The sequence below is a fragment of the Herpailurus yagouaroundi genome, unplaced genomic scaffold, assembly GCF_014898765.1.
Source record: "Herpailurus yagouaroundi ecotype Mexico unplaced genomic scaffold, PumYag 220, whole genome shotgun sequence".
Lineage (NCBI taxonomy): Eukaryota > Metazoa > Chordata > Mammalia > Carnivora > Felidae > Herpailurus > Herpailurus yagouaroundi.
In genome coordinates, this window is record NW_024412451.1 from 5,982,818 (window position 1) to 6,001,853 (window position 19,036).

The 19,036-nt window shown below is 51.9% G+C and overlaps 1 protein-coding gene across 1 annotated transcript in view; it reads left to right on the top strand.

Annotated features, from left to right (window-relative positions):
* The window catches only part of MYH14 (myosin heavy chain 14), a 91,654-nt gene that overhangs the window by 64,990 nt on the left and 7,628 nt on the right, over positions 1-19,036 (top strand). Inside the window, exons 30-38 of the mRNA XM_040458196.1 lie at positions 800-904; positions 996-1,148; positions 2,193-2,441; positions 7,891-8,103; positions 10,310-10,522; positions 11,398-11,559; positions 13,938-14,066; positions 14,674-14,762; positions 14,858-14,981. Coding sequence (XP_040314130.1) covers positions 800-904; positions 996-1,148; positions 2,193-2,441; positions 7,891-8,103; positions 10,310-10,522; positions 11,398-11,559; positions 13,938-14,066; positions 14,674-14,762; positions 14,858-14,981 — 1,437 coding nt within the window. The remainder of the gene's footprint in view (positions 1-799; positions 905-995; positions 1,149-2,192; positions 2,442-7,890; positions 8,104-10,309; positions 10,523-11,397; positions 11,560-13,937; positions 14,067-14,673; positions 14,763-14,857; positions 14,982-19,036) is intronic.

Below are 19,036 nucleotides of genomic sequence, written 5' to 3' on the forward strand. Positions count from 1 at the left end.
CAGCCCAGAGCCCGACGCGGGGCTCGAACTCACGGACCGCAAGATCGTGACCTGAGCCGAAGTCGGACGCTCAACCGACTGAGCCACCCAGGCGCCCCCCGAATATTTTTTTAAGTAATCTCTACACCCAGCGTGGGACTTGAACTCACAACCCCAAGATCGAGTCGCGTGCTCCACCGACTGAGCCAGCCAGGTTTTTCATCACCCTCCAAAAGGAATACTATATTCTGCAGCTACCATCCCCCCGTTCCCACTCCGCCCCTCCCCCCTTCCCCCCCCCGACCCCCGCCGCCAAACACAACCCTATTCCCCTTTCTGTCTCTTTAAATTCCCTGCCCTGGGCGTTTCGTATCGGTGGAATCATACGATGTTTGTCCTTTTGGGTCTGGCGTCTTTCACCCAGCGTAATGCTCTCAAGGTTCACCCGTGCCGTAGCGCGTTATCAGCGCTTTGTTCCTTTGTAGTTTATTCCTTCCATCGTACGGAGACGCTCCATTTCGTTCCCCTGTGCCTCAGCCAGTGGACATTTGGGTTGTGTTCACGTTTCGGGCCACGGCGAATGGTGCCACCCAGAACATTCCCTACGCGGTTTTGCAGAGATCTACGTTTTCTGTTCTTGTGGGCACATGCCTAGGAGTGGAATTGTCGTGTAACCGTTTGAGGAGCCGCCAGGCTGTTTTCCACAGCACCTGCCCCACTTGACGTCCCCGTCAGCCCAGGGTGGCAGGGATGTGAGGGGGAGGAGCGGCTGGGGCCCCCGGGCTGGAAGCCGCCACTGGAAGGTGCCTCTTCCCCGCAGGCTGAACTGGAGAACGTGTCTGGGGCCCTGAGTGAGGCCGAGTCCAGAGCCATCCGGCTGAGCAAGGAGCTGAGCAGCACGGAGGCCCAGCTTCACGATGCCCAGGTGAGCCAGCCCCCCCTTGCCCCCACGCCCAGCCCCCCACGCCTCCCCACCGCCGCCCTCACCTGACCTCCGCTCTGCCCTCCGTGTGCAGGAGCTGCTGCAAGAGGAGACCAGGGCGAAGCTGGCCTTGGGGTCCCGGGTGCGAGGCCTGGAGGCCGAGGTGGCGGGGCTGCGGGAGCAGCTGGACGAGGAAGCCGTCGCCAGGGAGCGGGCGGGCCGGGAGCTGCAGACTGCCCAGGCCCAGGTGAGAGTCCTGGAGGGAGACCTGGGGGGGCCGCCACACCCCTGGCGGCCCCCCTCCTCGTCCCTGACCCTCCCGCAGCCCTCAAAGTGTCCGTGCAGAGCCCATCCGACTCCGTCTCACTCCTGCTCTGTGTCCGCACAGCCCTGGCCCTGCTCGGGCCTCGTCCTCTGACACCTGGATCCTCATCTGAGCCTCCCACAGAGCTGCCCCCTGCTTCTGCCCTGATGACAGCGCCCCTGGGATACAGCCCGCGCCCCTCAGCCCCGCATTTGCCGGGTTCACGTCTCACCTCCTTCCCCATCTCACACGACAAACCCTTTTCACTCTTCAGGGCTTAGCGGCAGCCTCTCCTGTTGCGGGAAGTCCCTCACTGCCCCCACTCGGAGCTCCTGTGCCCTTTTTCCTCCTCGTCCCCATTCCAGTCACCTCCGGCTGCAACTTTCTCTGCCCATGGGTTCCCCTACCAGGCCGCGCGCTCCTTGAAAGGGGGACCCTATGGGAATTCGACCTTGCTCTTCAGCATAGGCCAACATGTGGGACCCTGACGTACGGGAGGCCTGGAGACAGGCCCGCTGAATGAATGAGTGATGAATGCGTGCCTGTAACTATCCTTCTTCAACTGGCAGACTCCTCTGCATACTTCGGGACCCATCTCAGATGCCCCCGCCTCCAGGAAGTCTCTCTGGAATGTTCTTAGCAAATTCTAAATGCCTCCTGTGGACTCCCATGCCTGTTCTACCGTAGCCTCCACCACCCTGACCCTGACGCTCAGTCTCCCCCATCAGAGTGGGGGTTCCCCAGGGCAGAATCCAAGTCTGATTCATCTTCTGGGTCCCTGTGGGAGTAGTTTTAATCCCCTAGAGAAGCTGAGGTTCACAGAACTCACCACCTCAACTCTCCTCCAAGGCAGAAGAGCCCAGGGCGGCGAGTCTTTTCCCTCTTCAGGCCTCAGTCCCCTCGTCCGGGAAATGGAGCACTACCTCGGTGGCAGCCATGACTGTCACCCACTCCTCCTCTCCCCCCCCCCCCGCCCCCTCCCCGCAGCTCTCGGAGTGGCGGCGCCGCCAGGAGGAGGAAGCGGGCGCGCTGGAGGCGGGCGAGGAGGCGCGGCGGCGGGCGGCGCGCGAGGCCGAGGCCCTGACCCAGCGCCTGGCGGAAAAGACGGAGGCGGCGGAGCGGCTGGAGCGGGGCCGTCGCCGGCTGCAGCAGGAGCTGGACGACGCCACCGTGGACCTGGAACAACAGCGGCAGCTCGTGAGCACGCTGGAGAAGAAGCAGCGCAAGTTCGACCAGGTGGGGCACCGCAGGTTGCCCGGTGGGGAGTCGGGATGCTCTTTCACGCTTCCACGGTCATGGTCATTGCGTGGAACTGGTAATACGCGCTGTCACAGCTCAGCTGTGAACTCGGCGGGGGGGGGGGGGTTGCCCAGGCCGGAGGCTGCTTTCTTCTTTTTTTTTTTTTTTAATTAAAAAAATGTTTATTTTTGAGAGAGACTGCACGAGCAAGGCTGGGTGGGGGAGCAGAGATAGGGAGACAGAACCCCAGCAAGTCCCAGGCTCCGAGCTGTCAGCACAGAACCCGACTTGGGGCTTGAACTCGTGAATTGCGAGATCATGACCTGAGGCGAGGTCCGAGGCTCAACCGACTGAGCCACCCAGGCGCCCCAGGATGCTTCTTTCTTCTACATCTCTGGAAAATAGGACTCCCATCCATCCAGATTTCATATGTCTCTTGTCCCAAAATAATTGTTGGTAGTACCCACTTTTATCCGCCAGGATATCCTGAAGGTGCACCGGAGGGTACATACGAGGAATAAATAAAATAACCCATCTTGCTTCTCCTCCTGACTCCCTGTGTACCCCCATTTTGGGCTCAGTTTGCCCATCTAGCTGGGTATCATATCAAGCTCTGGCACATATCATATCATATCATATCATATCATATCATATCATATCATATCTGGCACTCTGAGAGTGCAATGAAAATCACAGAAATCCGGGGCATTAAGGTCAGGCACCCCTGAGGTTCCCAGCCCAGCCCAGCCCCTTCTGGCTGTGTAGCTTCTGCAAATTGCCCCACCTCTGTGCTTCATCTAGAAAACGTGCTTCATTCTTTTACAAAACTTCGTCTTTGCAAGATATTTATTTCACGGGCTCTTGAATTCGAGGTAAATAAATTCGTTTATTCTTTCAGCACTCTGAAGAGGTCATTCCATTATCTGTGGCTTCCATTGTTTCAGATGAAAAGTTAGCAAATTTTTTTTTTTTTTTTTAAATCCTGTGTCTTTGCAGGGAATATGATGTTTTTCTAGCTGGTTTAATTTTCTTCTCTTTATCTTTGATTCTTAGTTTGGCTATGATCTATCCGGCTGTGGGTTTTTGTATTTATTCAGCTTTGGCTGTGGGTTTGTGTTTTTGTGAAATGTGGAATTTGCGGCCGTTATTTCTTTAATATTTTTCTGCCCCATTCTCTCTCTTTCCTCTTCTTCTCAGACTCCAAATGCATCTATTTTTGACTGCTTAATACTTTACCATTGAGGGGCGCCTGGGTGGCTCAGTCACTTAAGCGTCTGACTTTGGCTCAGGTCATGATCTCCCCGTTCGTGAGTTTGAGCCCTGCATCCGGCTCTGTGCTGACAGCTCAGAACCTGGAGCCTGCTTCAGATTCTGTGTGTGTCTCTCTCTGTCCCTCCCCTGCTCACACTCTGTCTCTCTCTCTTTCAAAAATAAATAAAACATTAAAAAAAACAATACTGTACCATTGATTATCCAGGGTCTATTTTCATGTTTCTCCTAGAATTTTATATAAAATCTTTTCATATAAATTTCTTTTTTTTTTTTTTGATTGGCTTCTTTCACTCAGAATTATTTTGAGATTTATCCATGTTTTGGTATGGATTAATATTTCATTCCTCAGGGTACCTGGCTGGCTCAGTTGGTGGAGCATGTGACTCTTGATCTCCGGGTGGAGAGTTCAAGCCCCACGTTGGGCATAGAGATTATTAATTTAAAAACATTTTTTAAAGATTTTCTTAAATGTTTATTTATTTTTGAGAGACAGAGACAGAGAGAGAGAACAGGCAGGGGAGGGGCAGAGAGAAAGGGAGACAGAGAATCTCAAGCAGGCTCCGTGCTGCTAGTCCAGAGCCTGATGCGGCGCTCCAACTTACGGGTCATGAGATCATGATCTGAAATGAAACCAAGAGTCAAATGTTTAACTGACTGAGCCACCCAGGCACCCCCCCCCCAATTTTTTTTAATAATAATTTTTCCTTTTTTTTTTTTTTTTTACTGCTGAGTATTATTCCTGCATAAACCACATTTTGAAAACCATTAACCTATTGATGAACATTTAAGATGTTTCTAGCTTTTGACTATTACAAATAAAACCTTAGTCTTTCTTGGAGTGCCCGGGTGGCTCAGTCCGACTCTTGATTTCAGCTCTCGGGTCATGATCTTGGGGTCATGGGATTGAGCCCCACACTGGGCTCTGCACTGTGAAGCCTGCTTAAGATTTTCTTTCTCTTCCTCTGCCCCTCTGCCCCTCTCCACTGGTCACACCCTCTCTGAAAAATAAAAATAAAATAATAATATTAAAAAAAAAAAACCCTTAATCTTTCTAATAGGATGTAGTGGCGTGAATTCATGATTCCCTAATGAGCACCAACATTGGATACCTTTCATGTGCTTTTTGGCATGCAAACTCTTTGGTGAAGTGTCTGTTCAAATCTTTTGCCCATTTTTTTTTGTTGGGTTGTTTCTTTTTTTGGGGGGGGGCATTGTTTCTTTTCTTATTGAATTGTAAAAGTTCTTTATGTATGGTGAATCCAAGCTCTTTACCAGATATATCGTTTTGCAACCATTTTCATTCAGTCTGTGGCTTATCTTTTGGCTTTCATAGAGTTTTTCAAAGAGCAACCGTTTGGAATTTTGATGAAGTCCAATCTATTAACTTGTCATTTTGTGGACCATGCTTTTTAATACCGTGTCTGAGGAAATACCGCATGACCCAAGGTCACAGAGGTTTCCTGTATTTTTTTCCAGAGGTTTTCTCCTTTTTGGTTTTATATGTAGGTCTCTGATCCAGATTGAGTTAATTTGTTTATATGGTGCTGTCATGGCTCCAGACTAATTTTTTATACATGGCTATAAAATTGTTCGAGCATTATTTGATGAAAAGGCTTTTTTTAAAAAAAAAAACAGTTTTTTATTTATTTATTTTTTTAAATTTTTTTTTTTCAACATTTATTTATTTTTGGGACAGAGAGAGACAGAGCATGAACGGGGGAGGGGCAGAGAGAGAGGGAGACACACAATCGGAAACAGGCTCCAGGCTCTGAGCCGTCAGCCCAGAGCCCAACGCGGGGCTCGAACTCACGGACCGCGAGATCGTGACCTGGCTGAAGTCGGACACTTAACCGACTGCGCCACCCAGGCGCCCCAAAAAACAGTTTTTTAAATGTCTATTTATTTTTGAGAGAGACAGAGACAAGAATGCAAGTGGGCTAGGGACAGAGAGAGAGGGAGACACAGAATCCGAAGCAGGCTCCAGGCTCCGAGCTGTCAGCACAGAGCCCGACGCGGGGCTCGAACTCACGAGCTGTGAGATCATGACCTGAGCCAAAGTCAGACGCTCAACCGACTGAGTCACCCAGGCGCCCCCTGAAAAGACTCTCTTTACTGACTTGTTTTTATGTATGTATTAAAAATCAGGTACTGTCAGCTCTGTTTTTTAAAAAAATTTTGTTAATGTTTATTTTTGAGAGACACAGAGTCAGAGACAGAGCGTAATTGGGGGAGGGACAGAGAGAGACACACACACCCAGAATCTGAAGCAGGCTCCAGGCTCCGAGCTGTCAGCATACAGCCTGACTTGGGGCTCGAACTCACGAACCGCGAGATCATGACCTGAGCCGAATTCAGACACTTAACTGACTGAGCCACCCAGGCGCCCTTCCAATCTTTTCTTCTTTTTCAAAGTTGTTTTATTTCTTCTAGGTCCTTCACATTTCCACATGTATTTTAGAATCTGTGTGTCAGTTTCTACGCACAGAAGAAAAATCCTCCTGGTTTGGGAGTGTGTTCAATCTATAGATGGATCTGGGAAGAACTGACATCCTAATAACGCTGAGTTTTCTGGCCCAGGAACGTGGTCCATGTGTCCATTTGTTTAGGTTTCCTTTCCTTCAGGAATGTTTTTAGTTTCCTGTGTTCATCTTTTACATCTTTTGTCGGATTTATTTCCAAGCATTTTGTATTGTTGATGCTATTTTCAGTGGTTCCGTTTTTATTTCAGTTTCTGATTGCCAGTGTATAGAGATACAATAGATTTTGATATATTGATCTTGCAATCCTACAATGTATTCGCTGAACTCACATATGAGTGAGAGTAGATTTTTTTTTATAGGTTCCATCGGGTTTTCTACATTGGTGACCGTATTTTCTATGAATGAAGACAGTTTCACTTCTTCCTTTCCTTTTTCTTCCTCTTCCTGAGGGACTCAAAATACCAGTGCAGTCGACTGCTTGATGCTCCCACACAGGTCATTAAAGCCCGGTTAATTTGTTTATGATCTTTTTTGCTTTTTCTTTTTTTCTCTATCAAGGTCATTTCTATTAACCTGTTTTGGGTTTTTTTTGTTTTTTTTTTCAACGTTTATTTATTTTGGGGACAGAGAGAGACAGAGCATGAACGGGGGAGGGGCAGAGAGAGAGGGAGACACAGAATCGGAAACAGGCTCCAGGCTCTGAGCCATCAGCCCAGAGCCTGACGCGGGGCTCGAACTCACAGCCTGCGAGATCGTGACCTGGCTGAAGTCGGACGCTTAACCGACTGCGCCACCCAGGCGCCCCTTGTTTTGTTTTTTAATGTTTATTTATTTTTGAGAGAGAGAGAAAGAAAGAGCAGGGAAGGGGCAGAGAGAGAGGGGGGACAGATGATCTGAAGTGGGCTCTGTGCTGACAGCAGAGAGCCTGATTCGGGGCTCGAACTCACCGGCCATGAGATCGTGACCTGAGCCAAGGTCAGATGCTTAACCAGCTGAGCCACCCAGGTGCCCCTAGATCGACCTGTTTTCAAGTTTACTGGTTCTTCTGATGTGTCCAGTCTGCTCTTAGTTTCCTCCAATGACTTGCTGATTTCAGATATGATGTTTTTCAGTCCTGGCCCTTCTAATTGGGTCTGTTTTACTTTCAAATCCCTCCTAAAAAAGCTGTGGATCTTTACACACCGTGTCCATCCGGTCCTGACGTTTACTAAATGTAGTTAAAGTCCTCGTGTGATGATCCCAGGGTGGAGGTCATCCGTTGGTCTGTTTCCACAGACTGGTTTTTCTCTTGACTCTGAGCCCTGTTCTCTTCCCTTTTGGCAGATCTTGCGATTTTTCTTGTTGCTAATTTCTGTGTCTTAAAACAAAACAAAACAAAACAAAAAACAAAAAACAGCAAAGGCTGAAGTACATTGTAAAAAATGACGTACCTGCTCTCTGTTACGACCACCCCAGGAGGAAGAAACACCCTTTCGTCTGGTGGGTTTCTAGAGTGAGGGGCTCGTCAGTTTGATCCACTCAGGAGCTGGGCACAGCTGCAACTTTAATCCCTCTACCTCCCTCTTGTGTCTCTGCCTCTGTCTGTCCGTCTGTCTCTCTTTCTCTCTGGCCCTGGCTGCTCCCTCCTCCCCGTCCGCTTGTACACTCCTTTCAGCTAATCTATTTCCTCCACCCCATCTCCCTCCACCCGGAAGCTCCTGGCAGAGGAGAAGGCGGCCGTACTGCGGGCGGTGGAGGAGCGTGAGCGGGTCGAGGCGGAGGGCCGGGAGCGCGAGGCTCGGACCCTGTCCCTGACCCGGGCCCTGGAGGAGGAGCAGGAGGCGCGGGAGGAGCTGGAGCGGCAGAACCGGGCCCTGCGGGCGGAGATGGAGGCCCTGCTGAGCAGCAAGGATGATGTTGGCAAGAACGTGAGTTGGGGGGGAGCCAGGGGGGCCCGCTCCCCAAGACACACTTGTGGGCGGCGCACGCACTCCTCACGTTGGGAGACGCACACACACGTGTGTGCTCTCACGCGTGGGACATGGGGAGAACCAGTCGTCAGAGTCACGTGTTCATGCCCAGCGCAGAGTGGGAGGAGAGCCAGTCCCCAAACAGGCGCTCACGGAACACACGCTGAGGGTGCCCGGGTGGCTCAGTCGTTAGGCATCCGCTTCAGCTCAGGGCCTGATCACAGTTTGTGAGTTCGAGTCCCATATCGGGTGAACTCCTGCCCCTCGCTCACTTGTGCTCTCTTTCCGCCCCCCCCCCCCCCGCCCCGCAAAAAATACACAGAGTGTGAGGGGAATCTTCCACCAGACACCTGTGTTTGTACATACACGCAGGAAGTAAGGAAGCCACCCCGCCCCCCACTGAGCACATAGAGGCTCCCCACCCTCCCCAGGCCTCTGTCTTCCTCCCTGGCTCACAGGCCAGTGAGGAGTCCCCTACGCCTGTCCCCCAGTCCCTGCTCACCCAGCCAGTGTCCCAGCCTTCCGAAAACTCCACCACGCCCCTTACCCCATCCTTCCTTAAGTTTGCCCAGTAAATGTATTCACCGACGGGCACCTGGGTGGCTCAGTCCGTTGAGTGTCCGACTTCGGCTCAGGGCGTGATCTCACGGATCGCGAGTTCAAGCCCCGCATCGGGCTATCTGCCATCAGTGCAGAACGCGCTTCAGATCCCCTGCTCTCCGCCCCCCGCCCCTCTCCCACTCATGCCCTCTCCCTGAAAAAATAAACCAAGTAAATAAAACATTTTTTTAAAACTAAATACATAAATAAATATTTTTATGGAGTGGCCGCAAGGCCAGGTCCAGGGACACCAGCCACCATGACTGCTGATGGGAGGCACCGGACAGAATACGCACTTCAGTGAGGCTGGACCCAGGCGCTCCCGACGTCCTTCCTTATTGCCAAACAACGTCCTCTCGTGGGCACATCAGATAAAGGCTTTATCTTCTCCACACGCTCCAGGGATGATCTGGAGAGAACCGCCAGGCCTGGGGAGAACCCCTCACCCCGCGACCTACCCTTGGCCTGTAGCCCCAGGGAGACTAAAGCCAAAACTCCAGCTCCTACTGGAACTACTAAGGTCTCTACTTACGGAAAACTGTCAAGTTATTTGTGGCGCCTCCAGATGCCTACTTTGTGGGAAATAGGGTGTTGACAGGAGAAAGTTTAATTCCTTCCAGCAAGCAAAGCTGATTGGCAGGTGCCTGGTAGGAGGGGAAACCAGCTGGCCTCTTCCAAGGAAGGAGACCCGGTCACTGATGAGAATTTCCAAGCGGGTCATTGGGCAGTGGGGACATGCAGATATTGTCCCTGTCCTGTGGAGTTCACAGTCCAGTGTGGGGGCGAGCGTTGCACAAAAAGACACATCAGCTCATGTTGAATGACCGTTGTGACTAAGGCTGAGTCGAGGAAGGGCTCGGGGCCAGGAGTGTGGATAACAGGCCCTGACAGGTCAAGGGACGCTTCTCTGAGGCGGTGACAGTTAAAAGAGAGGGATGGGGCGGGGGTGGGAGTGGGGGAGGATCTGAGAATTCATAAGCCCGGATCTGCCCTCACAGGGTGTTTGGGATTTGAATTTACAACTCGCCAGAAGCTCTGGGACCCTCACCCCCCCCCCCCCCCCCCCCCCCTCCCCCCCGCCCCGCCCAAGCTGAGAAAAACATCTCAGTAGACGGGATGGTGCTCTCCTGGGAGTCTGGCACAAATGAACACTTCCCTCCGGATCTACGTGCCTTCAACCCATGACCCCACAGGATCCCCGAAGACGAAGCCCGAGTGAAGTGAGCTCACGATGCAAAATCACAAAACCCGTGAGGAAATAACCCACTGTGAGTGAGAGCTGACCTAACACACACTTGAACTGGACTCTCACGGGCTTCAGATAACACAGCTTGCAATCAGGTTATTCGTGAAATGTTTTAGGACGGTTCAGATTGAGGCACATCGTGAACTAGGTGTCAGGGAGATGGTGAGTGAACGAGCAAACTGAGAAGTGCACGTGGACCCGCTGTCACCCCCTTGTCCGTCGAAGCTTCCCTCACTCTGCCCTGGGCTAGATCTAGGGTCCTGGCCTCCCCTCCCTAGTGCTGCAGGTGCCCAGAGCTCACCCTCCCGTCCCCACCAGGTGCATGAGATGGAGCGAGCCCGCCGGGTGGCAGAACAGACAGTCAGCGACCTGCGAACGCAGGTGACGGAGCTGGAGGATGAACTGACGGCGGCCGAGGACGCCAAGCTGCGCCTGGAAGTGACCGTGCAGGCTCTCAAGGCCCAGCACGAACGTGACCTGCAGGGCCGTGATGAGGTTGGCGAGGAGAGGCGGCGGCAGCTGGCCAAGCAGGTACAAGCGGTCAGGCTGGGGCTGGAGGCTGCCTGGTGCCTGCAGGCAAGAGGGGCCGAAAGTCACACTCAGCTACCTGTCGCTTGGTCATTCATTCTTCCCGGGACCCTCCTGCTCCCCAGCGCATTCACCCACAATAACCCACCAACCCACACATATGTCCCAGTGATGGACGGATATACCCGATGGGACGTCAACCCCCAAACCATTCACCCAGCCACCTACCACCCCGTCTACACAGGCCCCCCACCCACACACAGCCTCCTCACCAATCCACCTCTTCTCCACCATCTGCCAAACTCCATTTCCGGCAACTTCCTCTCCCCAGCACCCCCCTCCCTGAGCCTGCCCATGTACTCACGGACCTGCTACACCCCTTCACCCACGACCTTCCTCCCTCATTCATTTACTCGTCCCCTCTTCCTGTGGTCTGCGCCGTTCATTCAGGACTCAACCCATCAAGGGATTTCCGGTGGTCTGTAGCCGGCTCATGCTGCATGAAGAGCCAGGGGTGGGCGGTGGGAGTGGGGGAGGGGTGAGGGATGGGGGGTTGCGTGGGAGGGGTGGGAGTTGCAGGTCAACTCTGAGGGTAGAAGGACCCTCTAGAGGTGGGCCGGATGGGCTGGAGGGGAGAGATGGGAGCAGAGCGGGGGCAAGGGGTGGGGGGCGGGGTTGCTGGGGGAGGGGATGAGCCCAGAGCTGGGGCCCTGGGGACGGAGAGGAGGGATCCCTCTGGGCTGTAGAGAGGCAGAGGGCAGGGGGAATGGCGCTGGAGGCCTGGGCAGCGGCCGGCAGGTGGACATCCGTGTCACCAGCACGGAGAGGGAGCCCGGGCCTCCTGTCCCCTGAGCCTGCCCCTTCCGGCCTCCCCGCAGCTGAGGGATGCCGAGGTGGAGCGGGACGAGGAGCGCAAGCAGCGCACCCAGGCCGTGGCCGCCCGGAAAAAGCTGGAGGTCGAGCTGGAGGACTTGAAAGCCCAGAACGCGGCCGCCGCGCAGGGCAAGGAGGACGCGGTGAAGCAGCTTCGCAAGATGCAGGTAGGGGTGGGGCTGAAGCCACCTGCGAGCCGGCCCGCTGTCGCTCTGCCCCCTGGGCGCCGCGAGCCGCATCTTTGTAAGCACCCGCGCCCCAAGGGCTCGCTTGCTGCTTTTCATAGGTTTTATTTCCTTTACTTAAAATGCTTAGGGTTTAGGTCCAATTTCTTCAGTTCATTGAATTTTTGACATGGAAATGCCTTAGGGTTCCTCCCCTAATGTGAAAGTCATAGCTGGTTGGTTTTGGTTTGGTTTTTTTTTTTTTTTTTTTTTTTTTTTTTTTTTTTAATTCTTTTTTGGCGGACGCCTGGCTGGCTCGGTAGGTAAAACATGCGACTCTGGATTTTGGGGTCGTGAGTTCAAGCCCCACGTTGGGAGTAGAGATTACTTAACTTTTTTTCATTCTTTTTTTTAATGACAACGGTGTGTCGGTGTACGTCCATCAGTTGTAACATCCCACTCAGACGAGGGAGGCTGATGACCAGATAACGTGTGTGTGTGGGGGCCAGGGGCTGTGTGGGCAATCTCGGTACCTTCTGCCTTGTGTTGTCCTGAACCTAATACTGCTCTAAAAAAGGAAAGTCTAATGTTTAAAAACTCCACTTTTTAAGTGTCCGATAAAGTGGGTGCCGGCCCCATGCGGCTTGGGCATCTAAGATGTGGTAGGACTGAAATCCAAATTACATGCTATATATGTTATTGTGCATATATGTATGTTATGTCATATGTTATATGTTATGATATATATATATATATATGTATATATATATATGCACAATTTTTATAGTGATTATAAATGGAAATAATAGGGGCAACTGGGTGGCTCATTTGGTTGAGCCTCCAACTTGGGCTCAGGTCATGATCTCACAGTTTAGGTCATGATATAGTTGGTGAGTTTGAGCTGGGCATCAGGCTCTCTGATGTCAACAAGGAGCCTGCTTTGGATCCTGTGTCCCCCTCTCTCTCTTCCTCCTTCTCTATCTCTCAAATTAAACAAACAAACAAACAAACATTAAAAAAATAAATAAATAAAAATAAATTAAAAAATAATAAAATAAAATTGAATAAAAAATAATTGAAATAATAAATAGTTGAAATAAATAATAAAATTAGTAATGTATTAAATTTTGTAAATTTAATAATAATTAATAAGAAACAAATAAATAATTGAAATAAATAGAATAAAAAATAAATTGAAAAAATAAAAAATAAATTGAAGTAAATAATAATATTTTAGATATGTGAGGCTATGTAAAAATATAGTGTTCAACCTAATTTACCTACTTCTTTTTTGCCTTTTTAGTGTGACCATTAGACAAGGTAAAACGATGTATGTCTTCCCACTGGGCAGCACTAGGCTAGAAAGATCCCTCCCCCAAAAGTAAACCTGCCCAACCATGTCTTCCCTGAGAGAAAAAGCCTGCAGTGAAAAGCTGCTATTGTCAAACAAGTAATAATATTAATGACCGTGATGATAATTGTCCTGCTAGTTCCAAGCCCAGTGCTGTCTTCACTGTCCTCTCTGCACAGTAGGTTATTATTTGTATTATTTTTTAATGGCGGTGGACGTTTAGTTTGTGTTTTTTTTCTTTAAGCGCCATGGAAGAAAGAATTCTTATACTGGCATCTTTACTCACTCAGTGGTGTGGTCGGGTAGCAAAGTGGCTGGAAGTGTAAACCCTGGGGCCATATGGCCCGGGTTCAAGTCCCGACTCTGCCACTTACCACCCTTGGCACGTTGCTGAACCTCTCTGTGCCTCAGTTGCCCCATATGTACACCGGCCAGGAAACGAGTCCCCACCAGCTGGAGTTGTAGGATTAAGGGAGCCAGTGTGTACATATAACAGGGCCTGGCCCACGGTAAGCGATCAGGAAGTGTGTGCCATCCTTCTTATCACCGCAGAGTCCAAATACAACACCCATTTCGGGCTTACTTACATTTTTAAGGTACTATTTTATTTTTGAGAGAGCGAGAGGCAGAGTGCGAAAGGAGGAGGGGCAGAGAGAGAGGGAGACACAGAATCTGAAACAGATGAAACGGACTCCAGGCGCCTAGCTGTCAGCATGGAGCCCAACGCGGGGCTCGAACTCAGGAACTGAGAGATCATGACTTGAGCCGAGTGGAGGCTTAACCGACTGAGCCACCCAGGCGCCCCTAAATTGTTACATTTTTAAACTGGAGGTTGCCGAAGCTCCAGAGCTGGGGAGGGGCTGGCCCCGGGTCACACAGCGACCCAGGGACTGGCTGCGGCGGCCCCGGGCTGCAGGGTTTTGTTCGCTCTTGGGGAACCGAAGAGCCCCCGCAGGGCCGAGGCGACGTTAGGGGCTCCCGCATGAGTCACGACCAGGCGGCGCCCGCTCACTCGCTTCGTTCCGCCCAGGCCCAGATGAAGGAGCTGTGGCGGGAGGTGGAGGAGTCACGCACTTCGCGGGAGGAAATCTTTGCCCAGAACCGGGAGAGTGAGAAGCGCCTCAAGGCGCTGGAGGCGGAGGTGCTGCGGCTGCAGGAGGTGAAGCCGGGATGGGCGTGGCCCTGGGGTGGAGGCGGGGCGGTGAGGGTGGGCGGGGCCAACCGGCTAGGCCTCGTGGGGAACTAGGGAGCCCTGAGAGGGTTCTGAGCAAAGCGGGCGGCCAGGTCTGCGCTGGTGCCATTAAGGAGATGGACTGGAGGGGGGACATTGGAGGCAGGAAGTCTGGGGAGAGAGGACAAGGCCAGAGCTGGGACTGTGGGGACGCGGGGAAGAGATAAAGCAGAGAGAACAGAGGGTCGACACGGACAGGGCTGTGGGTGATAAGGGGGCAGGGGAGGTAAGAAGGGACCTGGGGGTCAGGCCTGGTGCCTGGGGGCGCCCGGAGGGGGAGCAGGTTGAGGCCGCGCTGAGGGGGAGGGGCCTGGGGACAGGAAGGGAGAGGTGGACAAGGGTCAGGGGCTCAGGAGACAGCTTTTAGGAGGCACCTGCCCGTGCACTGAAGTTCGTTCCAGGCTCACCCAGGGATGGCATGTTCACGTGCAGCGAAAACAAGTCTGGGAGCCTTCAGGTGTGAGGAGCAGGGAGGCCGGTGCCCAGATAGCACCCCCCCCCCCTGCTGACCTCCCCCCCGCCTCTGTCCTCCCAGGAACTGGCCGCCTCAGATCGTGCCCGGCGGCAGGTCCAGCAGGAGCGGGACGAGATGGCAGACGAGGTGGCCAACGGCAGCCTTAGCAAGTGAGTGGCCGACGGAACTGTGGGGCAGGACGCCCTCCTCCCGCCGTCCTGCCCTCTCACCTCCCCGCTCCCCGCCCCGCTCCCGTTCTCCCCAGGGCAGCCATTCTGGAGGAGAAGCGGCAGCTGGAGGGGCGCCTGGGGCAAATGGAAGAGGAACTCGAGGAGGAGCAGAGCAACGCTGAGCTGCTGGGCGACCGCTACCGCAAGCTGCTCCTGCAGGTGACACAGCCCTGTCCCCGCGACGGCCCCGGGGGCCCCACTGACCCGGGAGCGTCATCCCCAGTCCTTTCATTCGACGCAGAACGGAAAAGGAAGTGTCTGTGTTGGGTTTTAGTGGTTGAATAGGAGTTCTCAAGGCGGGTAGGCGTCGATGAAGGGCTGGATCCCGAGAGTACTTACGTGGGTCGCTGCACTGCGACGTGGTCACATCCACTGCGTGGACGTGGGTAAGGTGGCACGTGTGATAATACAAGTATCTTTGGTCCGGGAGGTGGGCGCCCGGGTGGCTCAGTCAGCTGAGCGTCTGACGCTTGATTTTGGCTCAGGTCATGATCCCAGGGTCTGGGGTCGAGCCCCCACATCGGGCTCCATGCTGAGCATGGAGCCTTCTTAAGATTCTGTCTCTCACGTGCAGTCTCTCTCTCTCTCTCTCTCTCTCTCTCTCTCTCTCTCTCTCAAAAAAAAAAAAAAAAAAGGGAAGTATCTTCAGTCCAGCAGAGAGATGGAGGGAGGGAGGGAGAGAACCCTGCAAGAATCAGAAGAAAGCATGTGGAAAAAGGGACATTTGGCTGGGGTTTTAAAGCATAAGTAGGAGCAAGGCAGCTAAGCAGACAGAAGCATATTTCCATTTGTAGATTTATTTATATATACTGTCTGAGGCTTCTGGAGGCTGAGGTCCTATTCTGGGTGATGCTGGGGACCTGGGGATGGCTCATTCCAGATCTCTGCCCTTAAGGACATCCTAGTCTGATGGAGGGGACAGACTCTCCCAATACAGAAATACAAGTGAAAATGCAGGAAGCACAAGACACTGTGAGGACTTAGAAGAGAATTCTTACCCCACATGGAGGCTGGGAGCTATCAGGGAAGACTTCCTGTTGGAGGAGATGTCTTAAGAGGTCATGCTGGAAGTTAAGAGTTTGCCAGGCAGACAATGGAGGTATGGGATTTCCAAAGAGAGACCTGTGTCTCCATGACTTCGTCAATTTTTTTAAATGCTTATTTATTTATTTTGAGAGAGGGAGAGAATCTCAAGCAGTCTCCGCACTGTCAGCGCAGAGCCCAGCACAGGGCTCAGTCCCACGAACCATGATTTCCTGACCTCAGCTAAAATCAAGAGTAGGACGCTTAACTGACTGAGCCACCCAGGCACCCCAATTATTTCATTGATTTTTTAAATGTGTATTTATTTATTTTTAATTTAATTTTTTTTAACATTTGTTCATTTTTGAGAGACAGAGACAGAGTGTGAGTGGGGGAGGGGCAGGGAGAGAAGGAGACACAGAATCTGAAACAGGCTCCAGGCTCTGAGCTGTCAGCACAGAGCCCCGATGCGGGGCTCAAACCCACGGACTGTGAGATCATGACCTGAGCCGAAGTCAGACGCTTAACTGACTGACCCATCTCGAGCTCCCCTATTTATTTATTTTTGAAAGAGAAAGAGCACGAGCAGGGGAGGGGGAGAGAGAGAGAGAGAGAGAGAGAGAGAGAGAGAGAGAGAGACACGGAATCTGAAGCAGGCTCCAGGGTTCCAAGCTGTCAGCACAGAGCCCGATGCGGGGCTCGAACCCACAGACTGTAAGATCATCCATGACCTGAGCTGAAGTCAGACACTTAACTGACTAAGCCACCAGAGCACCCCTCATTAATTTTTTTAAAGATATTCTTTTTTTTTTTTATAATTTTTTTTTTAACGTTTATTTATTTTTGAGACAGAGAGAGACAGAGCATGAACGGGGGTGGGGCAGAGAGAGAGGGAGACACAGAATTGGAAGCAGGCACCAGGCTCCGAGCCATCAGCCCAGAGCCCGACGCAGGGTGCGAACCCGCGGACCGCGAGATCGTGACCTGAGCTGAAGTCGGACACTTAACCGACTAAGCCACCCAGGTGCCCCAATATTCTTTTTTTTTTTTAATTTTTTTTAAATGTTTATTTATTTTTGAGAGAGACAGAGACAGAATGTGAGTGATTTAGGGGCAGAGAGAGAGGGAGACACAGAATCCAAAGCAGGCTCCAGGCTCCGGCTAGCAGCACAGAGCCCGACGTGGGGCCTGAACCCATGAACTGTGAGATCATGACCTGAGCCGAAGCCGGATGCTTAACCGACTGAGCCACCCAGCCTCCCCATCCCCTCATTAATTTTTAAAAACACATTTTGAGACTTCTCAGGGGACATGCCCTGACACCGCTGGACATTCAGAGCAGAGCGAGACCCCAGCTTCAGCCCTTGGGGAGCACCTAGACCAGTAGGAGAGGCCGTCATACTCCAGAGTGATGATTTCACTTGTAGTAAAAGCCCAGTCACAAACAAGGCCCCACACTGTGGTCCCTGGCTACCTCAGACCTTGTCTCTAGCCTTTCCATCCCTGGTTGACTCTGCTCCAGCCACACCAGCCTCCTCACTATTTCTTGACTCTGCCAAGTGTATTCCTACCTCAGGGCCTTTGCACCTGCTTTCCCCCTTCTTCCTGAGAGAAAGCTCTTACCCCAGACCATCCCATGTCTCATTCCCAGTAAGAGCCTTCCCTGACCATACTGTGTGAAACAGCCACCCTCTCACCCGCAATTCCCCTCCATTCTCTCTGCTTTGATCTCCTCCCTTTCCCTTATGACTACCTGAAACTATATTATATATTTACTTGCTTGTATGCTGTCCATCTCCCCAGCAGAATGTAAACACCTCGAGAGTAGGGCCTCTGTCTTTATTTATTTTTTTAATTTTTAAAAAATCTTTATTTTTGAGAGAGAGAGAGAGAGCACGAGCAGGGGAGGAACAGAGAGAGGAGACACAGAATCCGAAGCAGGCTCCAGGCTCTGAGCTGTCAGCACAGAGCCTGATGTGGGGCTTGAACCCACGAACTGTGAGATCATGACCTGAACCGAAGTCGGACGCTCAACCAACTAAGCCACCCAGGCACACCCCCAGCCCACATCGTTGGCTGTTGTTGAAAAGGAGAACTTTATAAAAAATCAGAATAAAACTAGGGCGCCTGGGTGGCTCAGTCGGCTAAGCCTCCACCTCTTAATTTTGGCTCAGGTCATGATCTCCTGGTTCATGGGATCAAGCCCCGCATCAGGCTCTACACTGGCAGTGTGGACGGAGCCTGCTTGAGATTCTCTCTCTCTCTCTCTCTCTCTCTCTCTCTCTCTCCACCCCTCCCCTGTGCATGCTTCCTCTCTCTCTCTCTAAATAAATAAATAAATAAATAAGCATTTAACACATTTAAAAAATTAAAATGAAACTTAAAAGATGCCAAAAAAGGAATTTCCAAGAAAATTGCAAATATTGAAGACAGGCAAAGAAGACCCAATGTACGGTACTGAGAGTCCCCAAAGAAGACCCAAGCAGGGAGACAGAGCGAATAACCTAAGACCGTAGTGCGAGAAAGCTTTCCTGAAACGATACAGCGGGAAGCGACATCCAGGAAGAGCACGCTGAGTACCGGAGGACATCGACCTGTCAAGACCGATACTGAGACCGATGCTAGTAAAACTTGCGTGTGTTAGAGGCGGCAGAAATCCTTTAGGTGGCTAGGAAAACATGAGCAAGCAATCCACAAGGAAAAGGAAATTCACCGGTCATCAGATTTTGGACAGCAAGACTTTGTGCTGCGAGAAAATGGAAGGACGTAGCTCAGATTCTCAGAGAAAGATGAGGGCACCTGGCGTCGGCGCCCGTCTTCACCTGGCCTCCGTGTCTTCTGTATGTGTTTGTGACTCCTCTCCTCTTCTCATGAGGACGCCAGTCGTATTGGGTTTTGGGCCCACCCTCATCCAGCATAACCTTATTTTAATTCAACTCATCGCAGCTCCAAAGGCTCTGTTTTCCAAAGAAGATCACATTCTGGGGGCGCTTGGGCGGCTCATTTGGCTAAGTGTCCAACCTTTGATCTCAGCTCAGGTCTTGATCTCACACAGTTGTGTGAGCTCAGACCCTGCGTTGGGCTCTGCGAGAGGCATGGAGCCTGCTTGGGATTCTCTCTCCCTCTCTCTGCCCCTCCCGCACTTGGGCTGTCTCTAACCCTCTCAAAATAAGTGAACTTAAAAAAAAGGG